The sequence below is a fragment of the Narcine bancroftii genome, chromosome 4 (genome assembly GCF_036971445.1).
Source record: "Narcine bancroftii isolate sNarBan1 chromosome 4, sNarBan1.hap1, whole genome shotgun sequence".
Lineage (NCBI taxonomy): Eukaryota > Metazoa > Chordata > Chondrichthyes > Torpediniformes > Narcinidae > Narcine > Narcine bancroftii.
Genome location: NC_091472.1, coordinates 8,350,588 through 8,376,292, shown reverse-complemented (window position 1 = coordinate 8,376,292; position 25,705 = coordinate 8,350,588). Strand labels below are relative to the sequence as shown.

At 40.7% G+C, this 25,705-nt stretch overlaps 1 protein-coding gene across 1 annotated transcript; it reads left to right on the top strand.

Moving 5' to 3' along the window:
- Positions 1-1,003: 1,003 nt before the first annotated feature.
- Positions 1,004-5,328, top strand: gje1a (gap junction protein epsilon 1a). The gene is made up of 3 exons (XM_069930365.1): positions 1,004-1,042; positions 3,390-3,572; positions 4,933-5,328. The coding sequence occupies exons 1-3, from the start codon at positions 1,004-1,006 to the stop codon at positions 5,326-5,328; spliced, it is 618 nt and encodes a 205-aa protein (XP_069786466.1).
- Positions 5,329-25,705: the final 20,377 nt, after the last annotated feature.

The following is a 25,705-nucleotide window of genomic DNA, read 5'->3' as shown; positions in this document are numbered from 1 at the left end:
TTAATGTGTACACTGGGAGTGTGTGTAATGGGAGTGTATGTTAATGTGTACACTGGGAGTGTGTGTAATGGGAGTGTATGTTAATGTGTACACTGGGAGTGTGTGTAATGGGAGTGTATGTTAATGTGTACACTGGGAGTGTGTGCAATGGGAGTGTATGTTAATGTGTACACTGGGAGTGTGTGTAATGGGAGTGTATGTTAATGTGTACACTGGGAGTGTGTGTAATGGGAGTGTATGTTAATGTGTACATGGGAGTGTGTGTAATGGGAGTGTATGTTAATGTGTACACTGGGAGTGTGTGTAATGGGAGTGTATGTTAATGTGTACACTGGGAGTGTGTGTAATGGGAGTGTATGTTAATGTGTACACTGGGAGTGTGTGTAATGGGAGTGTATGTTAATATGTACACTGGGAGTGTGTGTAATGGGAGTGTATGTTAATGTGTACACTGGGAGTGTGTGTAATGGGAGTGTATGTTAATGTGTACACTGGGAGTGTGTGTAATGGGAGTGTATGTTAATGTGTACACTGGGAGTGTGTGTAATGGGAGTGTATGTTAATGTGTACACTGGGAGTGTGTGTAATGGGAGTGTATGTTAATGTGTACACTGGGAGTGTGTGTAATGGGAGTGTATGTTAATTTGTATACTGGTAATGCTTATATCGGCCAAGTTTCCATATATAATATTCCACTGCTGCTACTTCATTCCCTCCCTCCCTCTCTAATTCTCTCGTTTGTACTGTCACACAGCGGAGTTGTGCTGACTGTCAGAACAGGAAGGATTAGGGTGGGAACCACATGGCCCCTGGCCTTTGTTTCGTTTGCTCTCTCTGCTGTTTTCCTCTGGGTGAGTGTGTCCCAGCGGACAGCCATGCTACTCTCTGACCACAGAGGGAACCACAGGGACCAATGCTCTCTGCACCAGTATTGAAGATGTACCTGTGGCTGGCACAGCCCTGTGACTGGCTGGGATGATCCTTGTACATGTACCTGGGTAACATGTCTTTGAACTACATCAAGAATTTCTATGAAGGATGTGTAAGTGCGACTAAGACCTCACTATAGGTACTGTGCATCGGGGCTTAAATATTGCAGATATAGCTTGTTTTACCAGTACGACATTATTGCCCATCTTCTTTGTGAAATTTGGGGTGTAGGCTGGACAGAGACAGTTTCTGCACCACCTGTGATTACACTCTGGGTGCTGGACTTGATCACACATCACTGTTTTCACATCCAGTCATGTTTTGAGATTTCACCCAGCAATTATTTACTGAAATTGCAGGGCCCCTGGTGGATGTATTCAAAATGTCCTTAGTCACGGAGGAGGGGCCAGAGGATTGAGGGTGGCTCATGTTGTCCCGCTCTTTAAGAAGGGCAGTTATAGGCCAATGAGCCAGGCATCAGTAGTATGTAAACTATTTGAAGAATTTCTGAGAGATAGGATTTATAGATATTTGGACTGTCACCAGCTGATTAAAGGACAGTCAGCATGGATTTGTAGGTGGTAGGATGAGTTTAACAAATCTTGTAGAGTTTTTTGAGGATGTTACTAGGAAGGTTGATGAGGTAAAGGCTGTGGATGTTGTTTATATGGACTTTCATAAGGCCTTTGACAAGGTTCCACATGAGAAGTTGGTTCAGAAGGTTAGGACACTAGGTAGACATAGGGAGGTTGCAAACTGGATTCAAAATTGGCTTGGTGAAAGAAAACAGAGAGTGGTGGATGGTTGCTTCTCAGACTGGAGGTCTGTGTTGAGTGGTGGGCCTCAGGGATCTGTGTTGGGACCATTATTATTTGTTATCTGCATAAATAACCTAGATGATAACGTGGTGAATTGGATCAACAAGTTTGCTGATGGCACAAAGATGGGAGGCGTCGTGGAACTGTGAGGAAGATTTTCAAAGCTTGCAGAGGGATCTGGACCAGCTGGGAAATTGGGCCAGTAAATGGAATTTATTGATGGAATTTAATGCAGACAAGCGTGAGGTGTTGCACTTTGGAAGAGCGAATCAGGGTAGGATGTCCACAGTAAATGTTCAGCCATTAAGGAGTGCGGAGGGCAAAGAGATCTGGGAATACAGATACACTGTTCGCTGAAGATGGCGTCACAGGTGGACAGAGTTGAAAGAAAGCTTTTAGCATCTTAGCTTTTATAAATCAAAGTATTGAGAATAGAAGTTGGAATGTTATGTTAACTTATATTCAAGTTATTGGTGAGGCCAAATTTGAAGTATTTTGTGAAGTTCTGCTCACCAAACCACAGGATGGATATCCGTAAGATCCGTAAGTCCAGAGAAGATTTACTAGGATGTTGCCAGGTCTTCAGGAGTTGAGTTACTAGGAAAGATTAAACAGGTTAGGACTCTATTCCTTGGAATGAAGAATGATGAGGGGAGACTTGATAGAGGTTTATAAGATTATGAGGGGTATATATGTTAGACTGGGGGAGGTAAATACGAGAGGTCACAGCTCCAGGCTGAAAGGGGAGAGGTATAAGGGGAACATTAGGGGAAAGGTTTTCACTCAGAGAGTGGTGGGAGTGTGGAATGAGCTGCCATCTGATGTAGTGAATGCAGATTCAATCTTGAGTTTTAAAAATAAATTGGATCAATCCATGGATAGGAGAGGTCTGGAGGGTTACGGAATGAGAGCAGGTCAGTGGGACTAGCTAGTTTAATTGGTTGGCACAGACCAGATTGTTCGAATGGCCTGTTGTTCTGTGCTGTAACGTTCTATAATTCTATGCAACTTTGCAATTAAATGTTACTTTTTTTGGAATATTTTAGTTTTGATTTTACAGACTCGTGGATTTCAAACAACACAGGAGAACATTCGTCCCTTTTTACAGAGCATATTATAGTCTTTTTCCCTCCCCCATCCCTCACCTTCCCCCACCCACTAAAACGATAAATCAACAAACACATACTAGTTACAAAAGAAAATAAAACACACACAACAGAATAACAATGGCTGCAAACAGGTCACAGAAATAATCTAAAGATAACGTACACCAAGAAGATACCCGAGGAAACTAAAGTACAGAAAAAACAAGCAAAAAGAGACAATATTAAAAAAAAACTAAATGTTCCTTTCCCTTTCTCTCTCTCCCTCTCTCTCTCTCTCTCTCTCTCTCTCTCTCTCTCTTTCTCTCTCTCTCTCTGTATATGCATGTGTGTGCATGTGAATATGTGTGTATGTGCTTGCATGTGTATGTGCATGTGGGTGTGTATATGTGTGTGCGTGGATGTGTGTGTCTGTGTATGTGTGCATGTATATGTGCATGTGGGTGTGTATATGTGTGTGCATGGGTGTGTGGGTGTGCGCGAGTGGGTGTGTGTGGGTGTTTGTGTGGGTGCACATGCATGTGCTCTCCCCCATTAGCTCAGGCCCCCGACTGTGATGGGTCAGTTCCACACCCTCTTCTTTGGGTCGGTGCGAATGTTCTTCCTGGCAGTGCTGGGGTTTGCTGTCTACGGGAACGAGGCCCTGCACTTCAGCTGTGACCCGGACAGGCGCGAGCTCAACCTCTTCTGCTACAGCCAGTTCCGGCCCATCACCCCCCAGGTCAGACGGTGCTGCTTGCTGTGTTGGGGCTGGGTAGGGTGTGGGGATGGAATGCGGTAGGGAGGCTTCTCATCTTGGTCAAAGTTTCACCAGTCTCTAGGTGAAGATGTTTCTCATCTTGGTCCTTACTTGGCTCTCCAGCCTAAGGTGGAATGGTTAAGGTAGCGATTAGTGCAGGACTGGTGGTCCAATTGTGAATCTGGTGCCCTCTGTTCTCCCCATGACCTGCATGGGTTTTCCCCGGCTACTCCAGTTCCCTCTCGCCCTCCAACACATAAGGGGTCAGTAGGTTAATTGGGTGTGATCAGGTTTCAAGGTAGGCTTCCATGTTGTTTCATTAGTCCAAAAAATTAAAATTAAAATTAAACATCTTCTCTGTATCACCTCTCATCCTTCAAATCTATCACCACATTTTAATTAATCTCTGCTGTGGGACAATCGTTTCCCTTCCCAAACTCCTCACAGTCCCAGGGATCAGTGTAGGGAATCTCCATGCACCTCTATTGGAAGTACAGTAGATGATAATGAGCACAGCGGTTAGTGCAACACTGTTGCAGGGCCAGTGACACAGATTCAAATCTGCCGCTGTCTCCCCGTGACTTGCATCGATCTCCTCAGGGTGCTCTCACCCTCTGAATAAGTATGGGGGGTTCTAGGTTTATTGATCACATGGGTTTATTTGGACAGAATGGGCTGGTGGGCCAGAAGGGCCTGTTCCTCAAACTTAAAATAAATTGTATCTAGAAGGATCATTTCATATCGGGGTGGGGGGGGGGGGGGAGGAGAAGGCTGCAATCTCGAGTTTAATTTTGCTTCTCCAAACTCAGCGGAAGAGAACTTAAAGGTATCAAATTTCCATTCTCGAAAATTGATTTTTCAAAACCTTTGAATTGATACTTGTTTCATTAGTATACAGGCAGTCCCCGGGTTACGAACGTCTGACTTACGGACGACTCGTAATTACGAATAGACTACACGAGGCTTCAGCAGTTCGTTGGCTCGAGGAAGGAGAGCGCCGTCCGATCACGTTGCCATTAAGTCAGATCACGTTGCCATTAACGATCAAAATCTGCATAATATGCCTGTTAGCCTGTACTTCTGTGCAAGAAAAGGTTCTAAGCCTTTTCAAATGATTTCAAACTCCAAGTTCCAACTTAAATGCGACTTAAGAGTTAGGAATGGATCTCGTTTGTAACCTGGGTTCTGCAGTACCAGCTATTTGGCCACAATATCAATATCCAAAAGTGCACCAATTAGATTTTAGAGTACAATATTGCTTTGAAAGTCCTTTGGATGGGCCACTCATCATTGTTCTTCAATATTAAAGACAACATTTCCTATTTAAACCTTCTCCCTGCAGGTGTTCTGGGCTTTGCAATTGGTCTCTGTGTTGGTACCCGGAGCGGTTTTCCATCTCCACGCTGCTTGTCACAACGTCGACCAGGAGTTGATCCTTCAGAGGCCATCATTCACCATCTTCTACATCATATCTGTCATGTGCAGGATCATCCTGGAGACTGTGGCCTTCTGGTTGCAGAGTCACCTCTTCGGGTTCCAGGTCTATCCGATCTTCAAGTGCAACGCCACATCCCTTGATAAGCGTTTCACCATCACCAAGTGTATGGTCCCCGAGCACGTTGAGAAGACCATTTTCCTGAGCGCCATGTACACCTTCACCGGCATCACCTTGCTACTGTGCATTGCTGAAGTCTTCGAGCTCCTCCTCAGAAGATTAGGCTACTTGTCTCATCAATAACCAGCCTGTGATTGATGTACAACTCTAATGTGTATTATTACAAGCTCCTGGTTTTTAGTGAGTGTTACTTTGGGGGTTGGTGCAGGGTTGCAAACATTCACAGATTCCATAACATTTTTTTACAGACTGCAAGGTATCATTGAATCCAAATTATAAACAAAGTTGATGCTCAATCAAGACAAGAGAACAATGGTTGTTTATCCAAGGAAAAGCAGATGGGACATTTACAGAGAGACATGTGGTCATGAGTCATGTGTTTGGGACCCTTAAAGAAACAGTATTTCAGTATTGATCAGCAAATCAACTGAAAAACACAGAGGTGTGGAATGACTCTGTGTAAAGGACAATTCTGATGTATATCCTCGTCAGGGGAATTACTGCACACTATTACCGTAGTAAAGGTCATTTTGATTGACTCATATCTGGGAAAAAGAAGCGGGATCATTCCTGAATTTGGATCATGGTCATTTTTGTCTGAGCCATGCCTGGGTTTTGGAAGCACCGTGGAAGTCACACGTTTCATTTCTCTTACCTGACGAAGAGGGGAGTGGCGAGAACCATTCGCATGAAAGGACGTTTCTCTGGGAGCAACTCAACAAGGATCTGTGAGTTTTCAGAAGTCTGATCACTCAGTGTCTCACCTTCTTCATAATTACTTCTGAACATCAATTTAAAAGTTTGAGTTTCCAACACAGGATTTCTAAGACTGAACTTTGGGAATGACTTTACAGAACTGTGCCTAAACTGTAATGGTTTGGGATCTCCCCCCCCCCCACACAAACACACATAGGTATATTCGCACATATTTGGGGATTAAGTTTAGATAAGTTAATTAAGGTGTTACTTTATTAGTAATTATTAATAAATGTTTTACTTTAAAAAATAACACTGTCTTGGTGAATTTCTATTGCTGCTGGTCTGTGAAGTAACAGTTTTCATAAGTACACAAGAAATAGGTGCAGGAGGAGGCTATCCGGCCTGTTGAGACTTCTCCACCATTCAATATGATCATTGCTGATCAGATGATGGGCTCATCACCATCTACCTGCCTTTACCCCGTATCCTTATTTCCTCTACTATGAAAAAAATCTATCCAAACTGTCTTAACTATATTTGATTTGTTTATCAGTCAGCTTCACAGACAGGATGGAAACTGTTGAAAGTAACATTCGAACTTCCCTGAACCATGGTGGGAAAGTATAAGGGAGCGGTAAGTCATATCTGAAAGTATGATTGATCTCCTTGAAGTTCTCCACCTTTCTTCAGTTGCAGGTCAATTGGACGAGGCAGAATAATAGCTTGGCACAGATTTGATGGGCTGAAGAGCCTATTTCTGAGCTCTCGTGTTCTATGATTCAATACAAGATCTGTGAGCGTCTCTGTTATTCCCACTGCTCTCAAGCTCCACGACAATGTGATCACCCAGTCGACATTAACCCCCCCTCTCCTGCTCGCTCTCTGTCCCTACCCATCTGTCATCTTTCCCCCAGCTCCCCACCTCCTCCATCTTCCATCAGAGCTACCCTTCTTAGCCCCCCACCTTCTTCCCCCACCACTTCTCAGCTTCTACCTTCCTCCCCCCCTTTCCCCACTCCCTCCTCCTCCCTGCTCCCACTCTTCTACCTTCCTCCCCCTCTTTCCCCACTCCCTCCTCCTCCCCACTCCCACTCTTCTACCTTCCTCCCCCCTTTCCCCACTCCCTACTCCTCCCCACTCCCACTCTTCTACCTTCCTCCCCCTCTTTCCCCACTCCCTCCTCCTCCCCGCTCCCACTCTTCTACCTTCCTCCCCCCTTTCCCCACTCCCTACTCCTCCCCACTCCCACTCTTCTACCTTCCTCCCCCCCTTTCCCCACTCCCTCCTCCTCCCCGCTCCCACTCTTCTACCTTCCTCCCCCCCTTTCCCCACTCCCTCCTCCTCCCCGCTCCCACTCTTCTACCTTCCTCCCCTTCTTTCCCCACTCCCTCCTCCTCCCCACTCCCACTCTTCTACCTTCCTCCCCCCTTTCCCCACTCCCTACTCCTCCCCACTCCCACTCTTCTACCTTCCTCCCCCCCTTTCCCCACTCCCTCCTCCTCCCCGCTCCCACTCTTCTACCTTCCTCCCCCCCTTTCCCCACTCCCTCCTCCTCCCCGCTCCCACTCTTCTACCTTCCTCCCCCTCTTTCCCCACTCCCTCCTCCTCCCCACTCCCACTCTTCTACCTTCCTCCCCCCTTTCCCCACTCCCTACTCCTCCCCACTCCCACTCTTCTACCTTCCTCCCCCTCTTTCCCCACTCCCTCCTCCTCCCCGCTCCCACTCTTCTACGTTCCTCCCCCCTTTCCCCACTCCCTACTCCTCCCCACTCCCACTCTTCTACCTTCCTCCCCCCTTTCCCCACTCCCTACTCCTCCCCACTCCCACTCTTCTACCTTCCTCCCCCCCTTTCCCCACTCCCTCCTCCTCCCCACTCCCACTCTTCTATCTTCCTCTCCCTTTCCCCACTTGCTCCTCCTCCCTGCTCCAACATTTTAATTCAATCCATTTTTCCATCCTCCTGGCGAAGGGCTCAGGCCTGAAACATTGACTGCCTTTTACCTCCCATGGATGCTGCGTGACCTGTTGAGTTTCACCAGCTCGGCATCGGTCGGTCCCCACCATCTGCAGACTTTCTAGCTTGTCTCCGTTTAACTTTGGAAGTAGACATACTTATTATCTCTTCAAAATGTTAATGTATTCCAGAACAGATTTCCTTTTAATGTTTTCACCCCTTTGAGGTGAAGAAATTACACAATAACTGGTCAATAATCAGAAAGCCTCTACTTCAGTCAGATTCAAATATCTGCACATTGCTGATAAAATGTTCATAGCTAAACATTCACATCTCTCCCGCAGGACCTCGAGTCCATGATAGGAACCTGTCTCAGATCGTTGACAAAGAACCTCAGACTTGTCAGCAGAATTTTACTCCTTTTGTGGGGGGGGAGGGGGGGGCGGGGGTCTCTATAACCTGATGATTTTCTAAATGTTTTAAAAGCATTGAAATTCTTGGCTTTGTTCTCCAAATACTATGGGCACAACGCCTTTACAGCACCAGTGTTCAGGAACGGGCTTCGAATCCGGTGCTGTCTGTAGGTTCTCCCTGTGTCTGGGTGGGTTATCCCCCATGGGCTCTGGTTTCCTCCCACTGTTCGAAGCATACTGGGGGATGTAGGTCAATTTGGTGTAAATTGGGCGGCATGGGCTTGTGGGCCAAAATGGCCTGTAATCGTGCTGTATGTCTGAAAAAAATTAGAATTCATGATGATCCCTGGATTGCAGGAAATGAAAAAATAATGCTGCCTACATCTGCATTCTGAAGGCAAGTAACCCCCCGGCCTCAACCACAGACAGTGTCCTGTTTTGCTGCAGTCAAGTATTTTTTTTTAAATTTAGTCGTAAGGCACGGTACCAGGCCTTCCGACCCACAAGCCCGTGCCCCCAAAATACCTCAATTAACCTACAATCCCCATTCGATTTTGAATTGTGAGAAGAATCCAGAGCATCTCAAGGAAACCCACATGAATATGGTGAGAACGTGCAAACTCCGTACAGACAGCGCCAGATTCAAACTCCAGTCACTAGCGCTGTAATAGTGTGGCATTAACTGCTGCTCTAACCACTCTGCCCAAAAATGATTGCCTTTTTATAGGTCTTAAAGCATTGCTCGCTCGTTCCCCTCCACCAACACACCCCCCCCCCTCCCCACCCTGCCTTCTCCCACATCTAGTCAGATAACAGTAGAGAACTATTTTTTTCAAAAGATTTTCTTCCTGAAAAATAATTGGGGATTACGATAGACAACTTCAAGCTGAACACAAAGATCATTTCAGATTTTATGGATCACGTAGGAAGTTGGAGAAACTCACCTTTATTGAATTTATCATGTTTAATCACATAATGAAGCTGACACATTGCATTAGTTGAACTGACCTAAAAATATTTTGCCTGTACTCAGCATCTGATGCCCCTCATGTCAGTCTCCAACAATAGTCAGCCAACATTGATGTATTCCAGTTGTCCTAATTCTGCTTTTCCGTGGCCGTAATGACCTGGTGAAATCTTTTACCATGTTCGGCACTGACTACAAGATCAGCAGTGAAGACGCAGAAAATGAACTTTCAACGACATGTTGCATCTTATAGTTTTGTCTGCTTGAAGTAGACAGGAAATCTCAAAAATAGGTTATATCTAAAAAACGGAACCTGATAGGAAATTTTTATGATCATTTTCGGGATTTGCAGCCCGTAAAGTTTTTCAGGAAGCAAAATCTTTGTTGTCCAGTGTAATTGTTCCCAAAGTAAATCTGTGTCTGAACTGGAGCTTGTACAAAAATATCATCTCACAATTCCCTGAACATTGAGAGAAGGGGATAAAGGCAAGTAACCCCCTGGCCTCAACCACAAAGGATCATTCAGCTCTGGTTTGGCAGAGTTTAAGTCAGCTGCAAAGAATATTCTGCTGACTTAAATAGTTTTATCACCTTCAATTTGCTGAGCTGGGGATTTAGCCAGTGATTCGCATCACCAGACTTCACACAGCAACTGCTTTCTATTGTCTGAATGTGTGCAGATGTACGAGAGGGCCTTTTAAAGGCGAACACCATGGCCCTAATTCATCCGTGCCATACAAAGTAAAAGCACAAAATTGCTGGAGGAACTCAGCAGATCACGTAGCGTTCATGGGAAGTAAAGGTAGAGAAATGACGTTTCGGCCCTGAACGCGTCATGAGTGAAAAGTAGGGAGGCACCTGAATTAAAAGGCTGGGGAGAAGGGAAGAATGGGCAGGGGAAGGAGGACAGGTGATAATTAAACACAAATAGGAGGAAAGGTGAGAATTGCAAATGCAGAGCTGAAGGAAAGTAAACAGAGGGAAAGGGAAAGAGAGAGAGAGGTACAGAGGTAGAGGAAAGGAGAACAAAGGATAGGGAAAGGAGAGAAGGGAGGGAGGTGTTGAGGTGGTGTGGGGGGGGGGCCTAACAAACCAACAAAGTCGATGTTAATGCCATTTGGTTGGAGGGTGCCCAGAGGGAATATGAGGCGTTTTTCCTCCAATTTGGTCTCCGTCTGGCAATGCATGAGAACATGGACAGACAAGTCAGCAAGGGAATTGGGAATGAAATGGGAGATCCAGGCTATTTCAGTGGACAGAGCTGAGGTGCTCAACAAAGCGACCTCCCAATCTGCGTCCTGTCCCCTCCGAGGCAGTGGATGCAGGAGATGACCCTTGCAGAGTCATGTGAAGTGCTGTTCACCCTGGAAGGACCACCTTGGGCCTCGACCGGTGGCAAGGGAGGGGGCACGAATGTGGGACCTTCCAGGGTCACAGGGGCTAGCCGAAGAGTTGGTGTTGGAATGAGATTGATATTTCAGTGGTGGGAGTGGTGAATGCTCTCCCATGGAGGGAGTTAGGGGCACATTAGATGATGAATCCTCTCAGACATGTGGTGTAGCATCATTGAGGAACTGTTTAGCACACAAACAGCCCCACTGACTCTACAACAGCCACAAAGATGCTGTTAAGAACAGAGAAATGGGTGCAAGAGTCAGCCAACTGGCTGGTCCATTCAGTAAGACCACAGCTGATCTGGCCGTGAGCTCAACACCACCTAGCCACCCAGTGTCTCTAACCCTTGATTCCCTGGCCAGCGCTGTTAGGGTAGCGGTTAGCGTCACGTTAATACAGTGCCGACGACCAGGGTTCAAATCCAGTGCTGTTTATAAGGAGCTTGGGTTTTCCCTGGGTGCTCTGGTTTCCTCCCACCCTCAAAAACAGCAATTTTCAAACTTTTTCTTTCCACTCATATGCCACCTTAAGTAATTCCCTATACCATATGGGCTCTGTGATTAGTAAGACTGAAGAGATGTTGATGAGGCTCTATGGGGTACTGGTGAGACCTCATTTGGAGAACTGTGTGCAGTTTTGGGCCCCCTATCATAGAAAGGATGTGATATTATTGGAGAGGGTACAGAGGAGATTTACTAGGATGATTCCTGGAATACCAAGGCTAACGGAGGAGGAATGTTTGGCAGCTCTTGGGTTGTATTCATTGGAGTAGAGGAGAATGAGAGGGGACCTCATAGAGACATTTCGAATATTGAAAGGTTTTGACAGAGTGGGTGCGGGTAAGATGTCTCCCTTGGTGGGTGAATCAAGGAGAAGAGGGAACAGTCTTAAAAATTAGAAGTTATTCATTGAAAACAGAGATGAGAAAAAACTTCTTTAGTCAGAGGGTTGTGGATTTCTGGACCTCACTCCCACATACAGCAGTGGAGGTCCGATCACTGAGAGAGTTTAAGCAGGAGATTGATAAGTAAAATCTTTTTCAGGACAGAATCCAAGACCTGTTCTGATCCGTTGTTTAAACTATTGTGACAGAGAGACAATTTTACGTACGGTTACTAGAAATGCCCAGCAAAATAGATCTCCTTTGATGGTTCAGAATAATCCTGTTTTCTTCTATCAAGATTTGAGTCAAGAAATTATGTTTCAACGACGCAAATTTAATTCTGTGAAAGAACGATTGTGGAAAAAAAGACATAAGGGAACATTCAGGTATTCTGTGGTACTGAAGATTTTTTAGGATGGAAATTAGCCAAAGTTCTTTGACAATCCTAAAGAGGTTATGGACTTTGCTCAGTCTCTACCAATCATGCAGTTTCAGGAATGATGTACTCCTTCAAGGTCTCCAAAGAGAGTAGAGATGTAAGGTGGGATCCAGATTTTTAAAAGAAATGGAAGCAATGGTGATCGAAATGGTAACGTTGATTTAAAAAAATAAATCTTTTATCTTTTTTTTGAGAAGAGTTTAAATAGTTTAAATGATGATAGTTTAATGAAATGGGAGTTGGGAGAGGGAACTGGGTGGGCACTAGTTTCCAGAAGTCATCAGCTACCTGTGAGTTATCTCACACCCAATATTTTGGGGGAGTTACCGCTTTGGGCGGTTTAAACAGGAGGAGGTAGTCGTGACCTCCGACCTGGTTTTTTTTTTCTCTTTTTAATTTTTGGGTTAAGAAGTGAAGGTTTTTTTATTATTTTTTTTTAAATAAATAATTTTTTTTAACTCTTTTTGTTTTCTGATTGTAATTGAGAGGGAATTAGGAGGTTTTTTTCTTTTTTCTTTCTTTTTTAAGAGGATGATGTCACAGAAGTCAAAAATTGAGGATGTTGAATTAGATGAAGAGGAAGATGAGGGGAAAGGTGATAAGAAGAAAAAGAAGAAAATTAAGTACAAATACATTGAGGGAGAAGAGTTTAAAAATTAACTTAATTTCGATAGAGAATTTTGAAGATGTTATAAATGAAGAATATGGAGAATTTTATAAGAGTTTGAACTTTTTTCTTTTTTTTTCTTTTTTATATAAGGGGAGGGGAAGGGAATAAAAAGTTTATCTGATTGTTTTTCTAAGGGATGTTTTTGTTCTCTCGATGAATTATAAAGGAAACTTGGTATTAATGGAAATTCTGTATTTATGTATTATTAATTATGATTTTTTGTATAACAGATATGTGGTTGATATATGATTTTAATATTTGAACAGTTTTAAAGTGGATTTCATTTGTTAAATACTTGTATTATGTTTGATTTAAATATATGTTTAAGGGTATTATTTTAGTATTGATTTTTTTTGTTGTTAGTAATTTTTTTTGTTGTTAAGTTTTATCCTTTTTTTTGTAAGTGGGGTTTTTTCTATTTTATTTACAACATTGTTAATTAATTCTTCACTCTTTATTTTGGGGGGGAGGGTTGGACTAATTTTAAATTAGACGATTAATGTTGTGTTATAATTATTGGGGGGGGTTAATTTGTGTAGTTTAATGATGTAGTATTCTAATTTTTATTATCTTATTTTTTATTATTTTTTTAAATGTAATTTTTATTTTATTCATGTCATAAAATTTTAAATAAAGTTTAAAAAAAAAGGGTTGAGTCATGGAACAAACTCGATGGGCCAAGTGGCGTACTACTATTCCTTTATCTTGTGATCTTGTGATGTGAGTGGAAAGGAATAGTTTGAAAACCACTGTTTTAATCATCCCTCATTGACTCGTTATGTGCACGGTTTCAGAACTCCAAAGGAAATGGGCCAGTGACAATTTTCTGAAGCAAAATGTTTCAGTAACAATTGGGTCGAGAGCAGTGATTCTCAGCCTTCCCTTCCCACCCACATCCCACCTTAAGGAATCCCTTACTCATCACAGAGTAACAATGTCATTAGAGATTCCTTCAGGTGATATGGAGTGAAAAAAAAATGTTTCAAAACCACTGCTCTGAAACACATAGGGTTGTAGGTTAATTTGGGTGTAATTGGGGAGCATGGATGTAAATGGGTGGAATCAGCTTCCACCTTGCTAGAAGTAAAACAAATTTATCTGTCAGAGAGTGTAGGTAGAAATTTACACTTTCTTGGATGGACAATCCCACAGGTCAGTTGCTCGTGGTGTACCACAGGGGTCAGAGTCGGGGCCGCTTCTTTTTAACAACAGAGATTCTGAATGGGTTTGTGGCCAAGTTTGCAGATGATACGAAGGCAGGTGGAGCAGCAGGTAGTGTTGAGGGAACATGGAGGCTGCAGAAGGACCTAGACAGATGAGGAGAAGGAGCCGAGAAGGAAATACAATGTCAGAAAATTCACAGTCATGCACTTTGGTAGGAAAATTAAATGGGCAGACTATTCTCTGAAGGAGGGAAAATTGAAAATACCCAGATGCAAATGGACCTGGGAATCCTTGTGCAGGATGAGTCGGTGGTAAGGAGGCCAATGCAGTGGTAGCATTCATTCAAGAAGAACAGGATGCAAGAGCAGGGATGTGAAGTTGAGGTTTTAGAAGGCTCTGGTAAGACTTCACATGGAGTACTGTATTGTGAGCAGTTTTGGGCTCCTCATTGAAGAAAGGATGTGCTGATGTTGGAGAGGATTCAGAGCAGATTCACAAGGATGATTTTGGGAATGAAAGAGTTGACAGGAGAGTTTGACAGCTCTTGGACTGCACTTGTTGGAATTATGGAGAATAAGGCGGGGGGGGGGTCTCTCATTGAAACATTTCAAATTTTGAAAGGATTGGACAGAGTAGATCTCGTTGAATGGCGGAGCAGGCTCGAAGGGTCAAATGACCTACTCCTGCTCCTATCTTCTATGTTTCTATGTTTCTATGTAGAAAGGTTGTTTCCCATGGTGGGACAGTACAGGAGAATAGGACACAACTTCAGGATTGAAGGGCGTCCACTTGGAACAGAGATGCGGATGAATTCCTTGAGCTAAAGGGTGGCGAATCAGTGGAATTTGTTGTCACAGGTGGTGGTGGAGGCCAGGACATTTGTGAGTGTGGCAGAGATTGATAGGTTATTGATTAGCCAGGGCATCAAAGGTTATGGGAAGAAGGCTAGGTAGTGGGGTTGAGAGGGAAAATGGATCAGCTCATTTTTACATGGTGGGGCAGACTCGATGGGCTGACTAGCTTATTTCTGCTTCAACATCTTATGGCCCCTGGGAGAGGAAGTTCTTCCTCATGTCTGCCTTACACAAGATGAAAGTTTATTTTTAGGCACAATGCGTGGAATTTCTGGCCTGCTGTAGTGTCAAAGCACCAGTTTACTCCTAATTAATCTCTCTTCCCACTGTTTTCAAATGTGAAAATTCCCTCTGATACTTCTGATACTAATGGGCAATTCAGGAATGTTGATCTTAATGTTTCTGATTTTCCAAAGCAGATTTGACATCTGTATGTTATTAAAGTGCCTGACTATCACAGATGAATTTTCACCTTTGAGACATCCTGGAATCTGGGGCAAAAGGAAACCTACTGGAGGAAACCATCAGGTCAAGATTTATAATGTGGGTGGTCCAGAATGGTCAACGTTTTGGGCCAAAACCCCTTGTCAAGTCATCTCAGTCTCCATGAAGGCTTCCAACCTGAACTGTCCACCATTTCTTTTCTCCCATGGATGCTGCCCAACCCACTGAGTTCCTGCAGCAGGTTGTTTTCTGTTCTAGATTCCAGCATTTGCAGACTCCTGTGTGATTCCTTGAATGTCTGTAGCATCTTGCATGAACCCAGTTTGGATAGGGTTAACAGATTAGCTTGAATCAAGGGCAATTTTTCCACTGGTAGGGGAAACAGCCTCCAGACTTGGGGAAGTAGATTTAAGACCGTGACGAAGAAGAACTGCTTCTCACAGAGAGTAGGGAATCCGTGGAATTTTCTGCCCAAAAAACTAATAGGCCAGCCATTCTCAACATTGAAATAAAAGCCTTGTTTATCTTTTTCTTCACATAAGAGAAACTTTTTTATGCTTTTATGTGGTTGGTTGGAGAGAAGTGTGGAAGTAAACCAAAAGGGGAGGCATGGTTAGTTTGCGCAATGCCTTTACAGCCCCAGCGATTGGAACTGGAGTTTGTACAGAGTTTGCACATTCTTTCCGTGTCTGAGTGGGTTTTCTCTGGTGGCTTTGGTTTCCTCCTGCCATTTGAAATGTACTGGGAATTGTAGGATAATTGGGTGGCTCGTGGGCCGAAATGGCCCGTTACCATGCTGTGTGTCTAAATTTAAACATTTTAATTAAAAAACAATGTAAATAAAAAAATTGCTTTTAAAACTTGATGGCTTCACAGGGAAAGGGCCCATAAATGTAGAGCCCTGGGTGAAAAAAGGATGAGAATGGCCGTAATAGGGTCTGCCTCACCGAATGCATCTAAGACACAGTTAGATTTTTACGCAGGAGGAGAATTAAGGGTTTGGGGAACATGGAGTCATGGGGCTGAGTCCACGGCCAGATCAACCGTGATCTCATTGAATGGCGGAGCAGGCTCGACAGGCTGGATGGCCGGCTCCTGGTCCTGTTTCTCTTGTTCTTGTGTGCAACGTAGTGGAATGGATTGCGATTATTTGGAAATCAGATGTCTCATTAGCACTCGGAAGTTGGCAGACGGAGATTCAAAGTTGTATCCCTTTAGAAAAAAATTACATATAATTTAAGGGGTAAATATTCTATATGTTTACAAGTTTGGAGCTCATATGCTAGAATAATGAGATTAAAATTATATTTTTTATTCTTTGTTTTGAATTCTCTAAACCAATGAGGTTTTCACTAAATAACTGATAGTTGGAAAAATGTTCTTTTTGGGATCCTTGAGTGTGATCTGAAGCATTCCAAATTAATATAAAGTTATGTTATTATGTATTTCACATTTAGAGTTTAGTTATTGGACTTAGTTAAGGTTGTGGGGAAGAGTTTAGTTGGTTTGTCAGGTTTTTTTTATTTGTAGTTTCTTTCAGCCATTTTAATAGTTATTTTTCTTTTCTTTATTATATATCATCAACATACATTTAAAAACACTGCAACGTTCTTATTTGATACCAACTGTTATAATTATCATATATGTGTTGATGTAAATAAAATATTCAAAAATAAAATAGAATGTTCCCATTGTTATGGAGTAAGAAAGTATTCCCCGGCAGTGTGATCCAGGCATGAATCACCTCAATAGCTTGCTTCACACATCTCCTTTAAGCTTCCCCCTCTCGCCTATATTCTCCGCTATTTGACATTTCCATTTCAGGAAAAGGATTCCAGCTGCCTAGCTTACTGATGCCTGTCATAATTTTACAAAGTTCTACCCTTTGGACCCGATGAAGAGTTTAGTCTCGAAATGCCGACCATTCTCCTTCTCCCACTGATGCTGCATGGCCCGCTGAGTTCCTGCAAGCAGGTCGCCTTGAGCCCCGAATTTCTGACCTTGCTCGTTGTCTCTCGAGGGGACGGTGAAAAGCCCAGTCACCGACATTCTGGGCAACTCTCGGAGGGAAACAAGTGTTATTCCCTTTCCGCGCTCAGCTCAACCTTTATCGTGCTTCGGACTGTAGGAGGTGGTTGCCCTTGGAAATGGAAGGGACTCCATGGGTCCTGGGTGAGTGGTGCTGGTCAAAGAACGAGGTTGAAAGTGTGGGGGCAGCTGCAAGTTGGATTAGACCAGGGGTGGCCAAACTGCGGTCACGAGCTGCAAGGGGATTTTTGAAATATAATGTGTGGCTCATGGAAATATGTTTGCTGAGACAGGAATCATATGAGCTGGTGCTCACAATGTGCAGCTTCCGGAAGAAAGTGTTTAGTGGGTTAATGTCTAAGATTGAGCTGCATAAATTGAGACTTAAATGGGAGAAGGATTTGGGAGTTCAATTTGAAATGGATCGTTGGAGGAATGTTAACAGAGATGCTATGACAAAGTGAGTAAAAGTTAGGTATAGACTGGTGACTTATAACTTTATACGCTGATTATATTTAACTCCAGAACGTCGGAAAAGATACCAGTTGAGTGCTTTGGATCTGTGTTTTCAGTGTAATGAGCAAAATGGGACCTTCTTGCACTCAGTATGGTCTTGTGAGAAAGTTAGGGGTTTTTGATCTTGATTAAGAGATTGTTTACAAAATATTTTGAAAATAAAATTTTCTTTAGATCCAAAGATCTTTTTAATTGGAGAAGTTAGTGAAATGGCCTTGTTATATAAATTAGATAAATTTTACGTGGTGTTTTTCCAATTAGCTTTAGCAGTGGCAAGGAAATGTGTAGCTGTTCATGCAACGATCAGATGGAGCTTAATTTACAAAAATAGCACTGGGAAATGAGGTCGTGTGTACCATTGGAGAAGATAACAGAATCTAAGGAATAAATATTATGTATTTAAAAAGATTTGGAGACCATATTTGGATCATTTTAATTTGAAAACTTAAGGCCGGTCTTGAGTGCTGCTGGGTCTCCGTATCATAAAGTAAATGAATGATGTTAGATATTCTCCTTAACTATTTCTTTTCTTTAGCTATTCTTTTTTTACTAGGGGGATGGGGGGAGGTTTAGAGTTAGGATAGAGGGAGGGGTAATGTTTGGGGGGGAGGGGAGGTTTGGGGGTTTCCTTTAGGATTTTCTGTAGTTCTTGGTTTATTTTCCTGTAACCACGTTTGATTTTGACCAACTTGTTAACATTTAAATTTTGTAATTGTGGTTTATTACTTTCTGATAAATAAGATTTTTTTTAAAAAAGAAACTGTTTGGTGTGTACACTATTAACAACTGATTATCAACAGAGCCGCACCACAAGAATATGTTCTTAGCCCACTGCTCTACTCATTATACACCCATGACTCTGTGGCCAGGCACAATTCCAATGCCATCTACAACTTTGCCGATGACACCACAGTTGTCGGCAGAATCACCAATGGCAAGGAGGAGGGATGTAGATCAGCTCGTTGAATGGTGTAATGGCACCAACCTTGCACTCAATGTCGGCAAAACCAAGAAGATGATTGTGGACTTCAGGAGGAAGACAGGGAAACACAACCCAATCCTCACTGAGGGCTCAGTAGTGGAGAGGGTCAAGAAATTCCTTGGTGTCAACATCTCCGAGGATCTATCCTGGAGCCTCCATGTTGATGCAATCACAAAAAAAGGCTCACCAGGGGTAATACTTTGGGAGGTGTCTAAGGAGATTCGGTATGTCACCAAAGACTCACATTAACTTCTAAAGGTGTAGATTGGAGAGCATTCTGACTGGTTGCATCATTGCCTGGTGTGGAGGAGGAAAAGGATAAACTCTAGAGGGTGGTTAACTCAGCCTGTGACATTACAGGCATCAGACTTCACTCCATTGAGGAAATCTACATGAGGTGTCTTAAAAAAAGGGTTTCTATCCTCAAAGACCCCCACCACCCAGGCCATGCTCTCTTCTCTCTGCTACCATCGGGGAAAAGGTACAGGAGCCTAAAGAAGAGCACCCAACGGCACAAGGACAGCTTCTTCCCCGCTGCCTTCAGATTTCTGTATAATCAATGAACCAAACTCACTGCCTTACTTTTCGTCCACTGTTATTTTTATTTTTTATAGTAATGTTGTAAGATGGGTATAATCTGAATGTTTACAATATGACGCTGCCGCGAAACAACAAATTTCATGACAGTAAATCTTGATTCTGCTTCTGAGATACGCATGTAAAATGCGAATCCCAATTTTTGTCCTCTCCCACCTTCCCATCCAAGCTCCACCCGGTCCCGGCCGCCCATCCGAGATCCTGACACCCCAAGGACGCAGGTACTTTTGTGGTCGAAATTAGTATGCATGTAATAGCCAACCCCCTTAATTTTACCCTACAAAAATTAGTCCATATAATTTGACTGTATTTACTTTTTGATTATTGAAACTAATATAAATTAGCAGTTTAAAAATTACATACATGAAAAAATATTTTTTTTTTAAATTTTATTTACAATTTTCAAATTACACAGAGAAAAAAATTACTATAGCCCCTCCCCCTCCCTCCTATAACACAAAAACCTCCCACTAGAAATCCTAAAAAAACTTCCCCCAATCCCCCCTCCTCCCAAAAACTTACAACAAAAAAACAATATTCCCTGATTGGTGGGCCAAACTTATTACAATTCATTAATTTTAATAGCCATATATTTCAAATATAACCCCAACATATCGATAAAGAAAGAATAATTATTTTTCACACTGTATGTTAATTTTTCTAAATACAAACAAGACTGTAATTTATTTTGCCATCTTCGCAAATTTAGTTGGACATCATTCTTCCATGTAACCGCTATACATTTTCTTGCTACTGCTAAAGCTAACTTTAAGAAAGCTAAATATGGTTTAGGCATTCTTAAATCAACAAGTGGGGCCTTATTATATTCCAATAAACATAACCTTGGATCCAACTGTATATCCATTTTAAACAAATCTCTCAAAATTTTTATAATTTTCTCCCCAAAATATTTAACTTTCTTACACAATCAAACTGAATGTACAAAAGTACCTCTCTGTTCTCTACATCTAAAACATAAACCTGTTATACTAAATCTGTATCTTTTCAATTTCTCAGCAGTTAAATATAATTGATGCAAAAAAATTATAGTTAACCATATTATATCTCACATTAATTCATTTTGTAACACTGTCCACACACATTTGTGACCGTTCTTCCTCTTCCAATACAATATTTAAATCTTTTCCCCATTTCTCTTAAATTTTATACATATTTATTTTTTCCATTTTTCCCTGTAACAATCTATACATATCAGAAATAAAACCTTTTCCACTTTTATCTTCAATTAATAATTCAAATTTCATTTGAATTTGGCAAATTTAATTCTTTAAAAATTCTCAAAGTTGATAATAAGCAAAGAATTTGATGCAATACCATATTTCTCCTGTAATCTATTAAACTTCCCTGCTTCAAAACAATCTATAACATTTACTCTTCCTTTATTTTTCTAATCCTTTCAATAAGGACTACTCAATGAAAAAGGAATTAATTTATTCTGATATATTGGTTTCTTTGGCTTGGCTTCGTGGACGAAGATTTATGGAGGGGTAATGTCCACGTCAGCTGCAGGCTCGTTTGTGGCTGACAAGTCCGATGCGGGACAGGAATCATCCCTTTACGCCCTATAATCAAATTACGATTATACCAGATATTCATTATGTGTCGTAAAAGTGGCCTTTCAAATTCTTGCAACAATAAAGGATTCCATTTATAAATAAAATTGCTTCAAGTTACCGTCCAAGATCTGATCCATCTCTATCCTCGCCCACCTAGGAGGTTGTTCAATATCAATTAGTCTATTAATAAATTTCAACTGAGCCACTTTGTAATAATTATAAAAACAGGGTAATTGCAAACCAGCTAATTCATAACTCCAAGTCAATTTTTGTAAAGAAACTCTTGATAATATACCCTTCCATAGAAATAACCTAATTACCTTATTTATTTCTTTAAAAAACTTTTTTGGTACTTGTTACAAGATCAAACCAGTAACCACAAAGAAGGCAGATCACACAAGGGTAAAGATGAACAATTACTTTATTAACAAAAAATTCACCTTCAAACTTTAATTCAAAATCCCCCTTTTATAACAATGCCCACAGGTTACTATGCAATTTCCTATAACAGTGTAAAACTAATAAATTCCCCAGCCTAAATATAACATATGTAATTAAAGTCTAAGTTATATTTCCAACCAGCCCAGAGAAAAATTTAGACACTAAACAAACACAAAACACACAAGGCTCACAAAACTTTGATCTCAACCGAAGCAAAGATCATCAATTATTTTAGTAAACTGAAGCCAAAAGATCTTTGAGAAAGAGAGAGAGCACAAAATTCAAAGTTGTCTTGTGTTGCTTACAGAGAGAGGAACCATTGGCTTGGTCCGGATCCTTCTGGCTGCCTTCGGAATGTTCATCCCTTTTAAAATGGCTAACATTCTAAACATTTTCTGCGCATGCTCAGTCCGTCTCCCACTCTCTCAGCAGTCCACCTTCACCTTGGCTCTTTAAGGCAAACTGTCACTTTTTAACATAAAACCACACAACACATAGGCCAATACACAACACAGAACTCTGTAACATACCAAACATGGAATAGATTGAAAAAAAAATATTGTACTCGAGGATAAATATTCATCTTTATACAATTCACTCTTCCAATTAACGTCAATGGTAAATCTTTCCATTTATCTAAATCAATTTTAAACTTATTTAATAAAGGTACATAATTTAAATTAAACAAATCTTTATAAATTTTATTTACAACTACTCCTAAATATTTAATTTTATTTGACTATCTTAATTTAGTAATTTGTCTACAGTCTTTATAATCTTCTTCCATTAATAGTAAAATCTCACTCTTTTCCCAATTAACTTTATATCCCGATAATTTACCATACTTATTCAACAATTCCTGTAATGACTTTAATGAAACCAGTTAAATATATCAGGACATTACAGGCAAATAAACTAATTTTATATTCATTTTCCTTCACTCTAATTCCCCTAATACCTAAATCTTGTCGATCCACCTGATCTAAAGGTCAAATAACTAAAGCAAATAAAGCAGGTGAAAGAGGACAACCTTGACCTGTAGAATGAGACAATTTAAAAGAATTTGAAACCTGACCATTTATTAATACCCTTGGTGTAGGTTCCGCATTTAAAGCCTTAACCCAACCTCTAAAAAATGACCAAAATTAAATTTTTCCAATACTTTAAACAAAAATTTCCATTCAACTCAATCAAATGCCTTCTCAGAATCTAAAGATACAACCATTGGTTGATTATTTTGCTGCTTTCCCGCATTAATCAACTATATTATCAGCTGAGTACCTACCTTTAACAAAACCTACCTGATCAATGTGAACAAAATTTGGTAAATAATTCATTAATCTATTAGCCAAGACTTTCACCACCAATTTATAATCAGTATTTAATAATGATTTTGGTCTATATGATGATACTTTTAAAGGACTGCTATCTTTTTGGTATAACTGTAATCAATGCTCTTGAGAGAGAATCTGGAAATATACCTGTTTCCATTGCTTGTTTCAAAACATCTAATGGAAATAGTAAATCATTAAACTCTTTATAAAACTCCACTGTAAAACCATCTTCTCCAGGAGATTTCCCATTAGACATTGAGTGTAAAGCTTCCTTCTGTTCTAATTCAGTGAATGAAATATCTAAATTCTTAACTTCTGCTTCATTCAGCATTGGTAAATTTAAATTATCCAAAAATAAACCAATTTGATCAATATTCTGACTACCTTCTTGTGTATACAGATTTTCATAGAATTTTTAAAAATCATAATTAATATATTTTTGCTTATATGTAATTTCTCCATTTTCCTAATAGCATTAATTGTCCTCGATACTTGTTCATTTTTAAGTTGACATGCCAACATCTTGTGTGCTCTTTCTCCCAATTCATAATAACGTTGTTTCGATCTCAGTATCAATTTCTCATATTTATATGCTTGTAAATTATTATAGTGCAATTTCAATTTAGATAACTGTATCTTATCATCCTCTGTACATTTTTTTCTGTAACCTTTTCTCCATACTTTCAATTTCTTTCTCCAAATTTGAACTTTCTAACTGATATTGGGTTTTTTTTATTTTTGTTGCATAACTAATGAATATGTTTTTAAGGCATCCCACAAATCAAACTTACTTTGAACTGAATTTTGATTTGTTTGTAAATAGAAATTAATTTGATCTATTATATATTTAACAAAATGTGGTCTTTTCAATAACATTTCATTAAACCTCCACCGATAAGTTGTCTCTACCAATTCAGTACCTAAACATCTAGTTAACACTAATGAATGATCTGACAATAATTGGCGGCTTTTATATTTTGCTCAATTAAATCTACCTTGTAAATGTGCAGAAATCAAAAATAAATCTATTCTAGAAAAAGAGTTATGTCGAGTTGAATAAAATGAATAATTTTTTTCTGTTGGGTTTAATTTCCTCCAAATTTCTACTAAATTCAAATCCTTCATCATTTCAAGCAATCTTTTTGCCATCTTAGATCTTCTAACAATTTTTGGAGATTTTTCCAACAATGGGTCCAAACAACAATTAAAATCCCCTCCCACCAATACATTCCCATTTGACTGATTCAGATTTAAAAATACCTCTGAAATAAAAGCCTCATCATCTTCATTTGGTGCATAAACATGCATTAAAGTCCAACATTCATAAAAAATTCTACAGTTAACAATTAACCCTCTTCCCGCATTTGCAAGAAAAGAATCTATCGTGAAAGGTATTTTGTTATTAACTAAAATTGCCAGCCCCCAGCTTTAGAATTAAACGAAGATGAAATTATAGGTCCAACCCAATCTCTTTTTAATTTTAAATGTTCTTTTTCTATTAAATGAGTTTCTTGCAAAAATGCTACATCTACTTTTAATTTCTTCATATAATCTAAAATATGTTTCCTCTTTATCAGATGATTTAACCCCTGTAATGGAAAATTTAAACCATGTTTTTTACTTTTGCAGCTCTGGGTTCTGCAAGGCTGAGAACCTGTTTGTGTTTAGAATCAGCAGACATAAGCTAAATTCCACCAAGGGGCCAGAGATGCTGTTATCTGAAGAAAGGACATCTGTGTACCAAGAACATTTAATCTTCCTGCTTGTTTTGGTCACAGACTGTCAGAGGCCTAACCTTGATGCAAAATAAACCATTGTATTCAAAGTGATAACCTGAAAATTATGATATTCGATAGAAGCCTAGTCATGCTAGCTTGCTTGCTTATCTTTCTTTCTGTGCTGGGAATAGGTGCTTGGGTAAGCAGTTTTTGGGTAATATAAGCCATGGTCCCGCTATTGAAGTTTGAGACTCTCCGAGAGGTAGCAACATCTCTAAGCAAGAAGAAGAACTTCTAGAGTCCAGCCAATGTCCCGGTCGGGGGAGGTGGAGAAGCTGCTACCGGCGCCCCGACAACCTACTACAGTGTGCGGTCGTTGCCTTGCTTCGGCAGTTGGGACCAGTCCAGGCGTTGATAAGTATAATTGGGAAGGGCTTGCATATTGTAGTTTGATATCAGCTTTAGAATTTGTAATAAAGCTTTGTATAAACTGAAGTGCTCTCGGCATGTGTGTCTATTTTCTTTCGGTAGCTCAAACACTGTGACCAATCTAAAACGAACAAAGTGAGAGGTACAAGTTTACCCAGGACAACCCCTTAACATTAAAAGTCGCAAAATTTAAATTGCTCATTACAATCCAATCTCTCACAATTTACTTAAAAAAAAACCTTAAACAAAAACAAAACCCTCTCTAAAAAAACCCTTAAACCCCACCTAACAAAAAAAACTGTAGAGCAGTAACCCCCCCCCCCCCCCCCCTATCAACTGGGTGCGGTTAATACCAACAGTGGCTGATGACTTCGGATTTAGCTGTGATAGCATCCTCTCCCCAGCCAGATAACAAAGAGATCCTTCATTTATTAAATGCTTCCGGAATTTCTTCTTGCAAATCCCTCAGTTGTTCAACTTCCAGTTTCTTCTCAACTTTATCCAACACCACCAATGGTTTCAACGGTTTCAATGCAAATTCCTGTGTCATCTTAGAATCTGGTAAAGAATTAGCAAAAGTTAAAGCTGCCTGTTGACTTTCAAAAAACTGAGATTGGTATTGCCCATAAAATAATTTTAAAATTGCTGAATATCTAAAAGCCTTTTTTCCACAAGACAGTTTTAGCAGGATTAAATTCTTTCCATCTCATAACTACCTCCTGACTCAAATCTGTATAAAAAAAACCCTTACTATTTTGAATTACCATTGGACCATTCATACGTGTCTGTAATACCGCTGCACATATAATCATCTCATGATCTTGATATCTCAAACACCTCACTAAAAGAGCTGTGGGCGGTTGCCCTGGTAATGGTTTTTTTCTTAACACACGATGAGCTCTCTCTATCTCCAAACCTTCTGGAAAATACTCTGGACCAAATACTTCAACAATCCATTCTTTAAAAAAACTTTGTAGGATTTACTCTCTCAAAAC

Bases quoted from the DNA above. Each gene is read 5' to 3' on its own strand.
- gje1a (XM_069930365.1), top strand. From the start codon at position 1,004: ATGTCTTTGAACTACATCAAGAATTTCTATGAAGGATGT. The intron at 1,043-3,389 runs GTAAGTGCGACT...CTCCCCCATTAG, and splicing joins AGAATTTCTATGAAGGATGT to CTCAGGCCCCCGACTGTGAT. The intron at 3,573-4,932 runs GTCAGACGGTGC...TTCTCCCTGCAG, and splicing joins TCCGGCCCATCACCCCCCAG to GTGTTCTGGGCTTTGCAATT.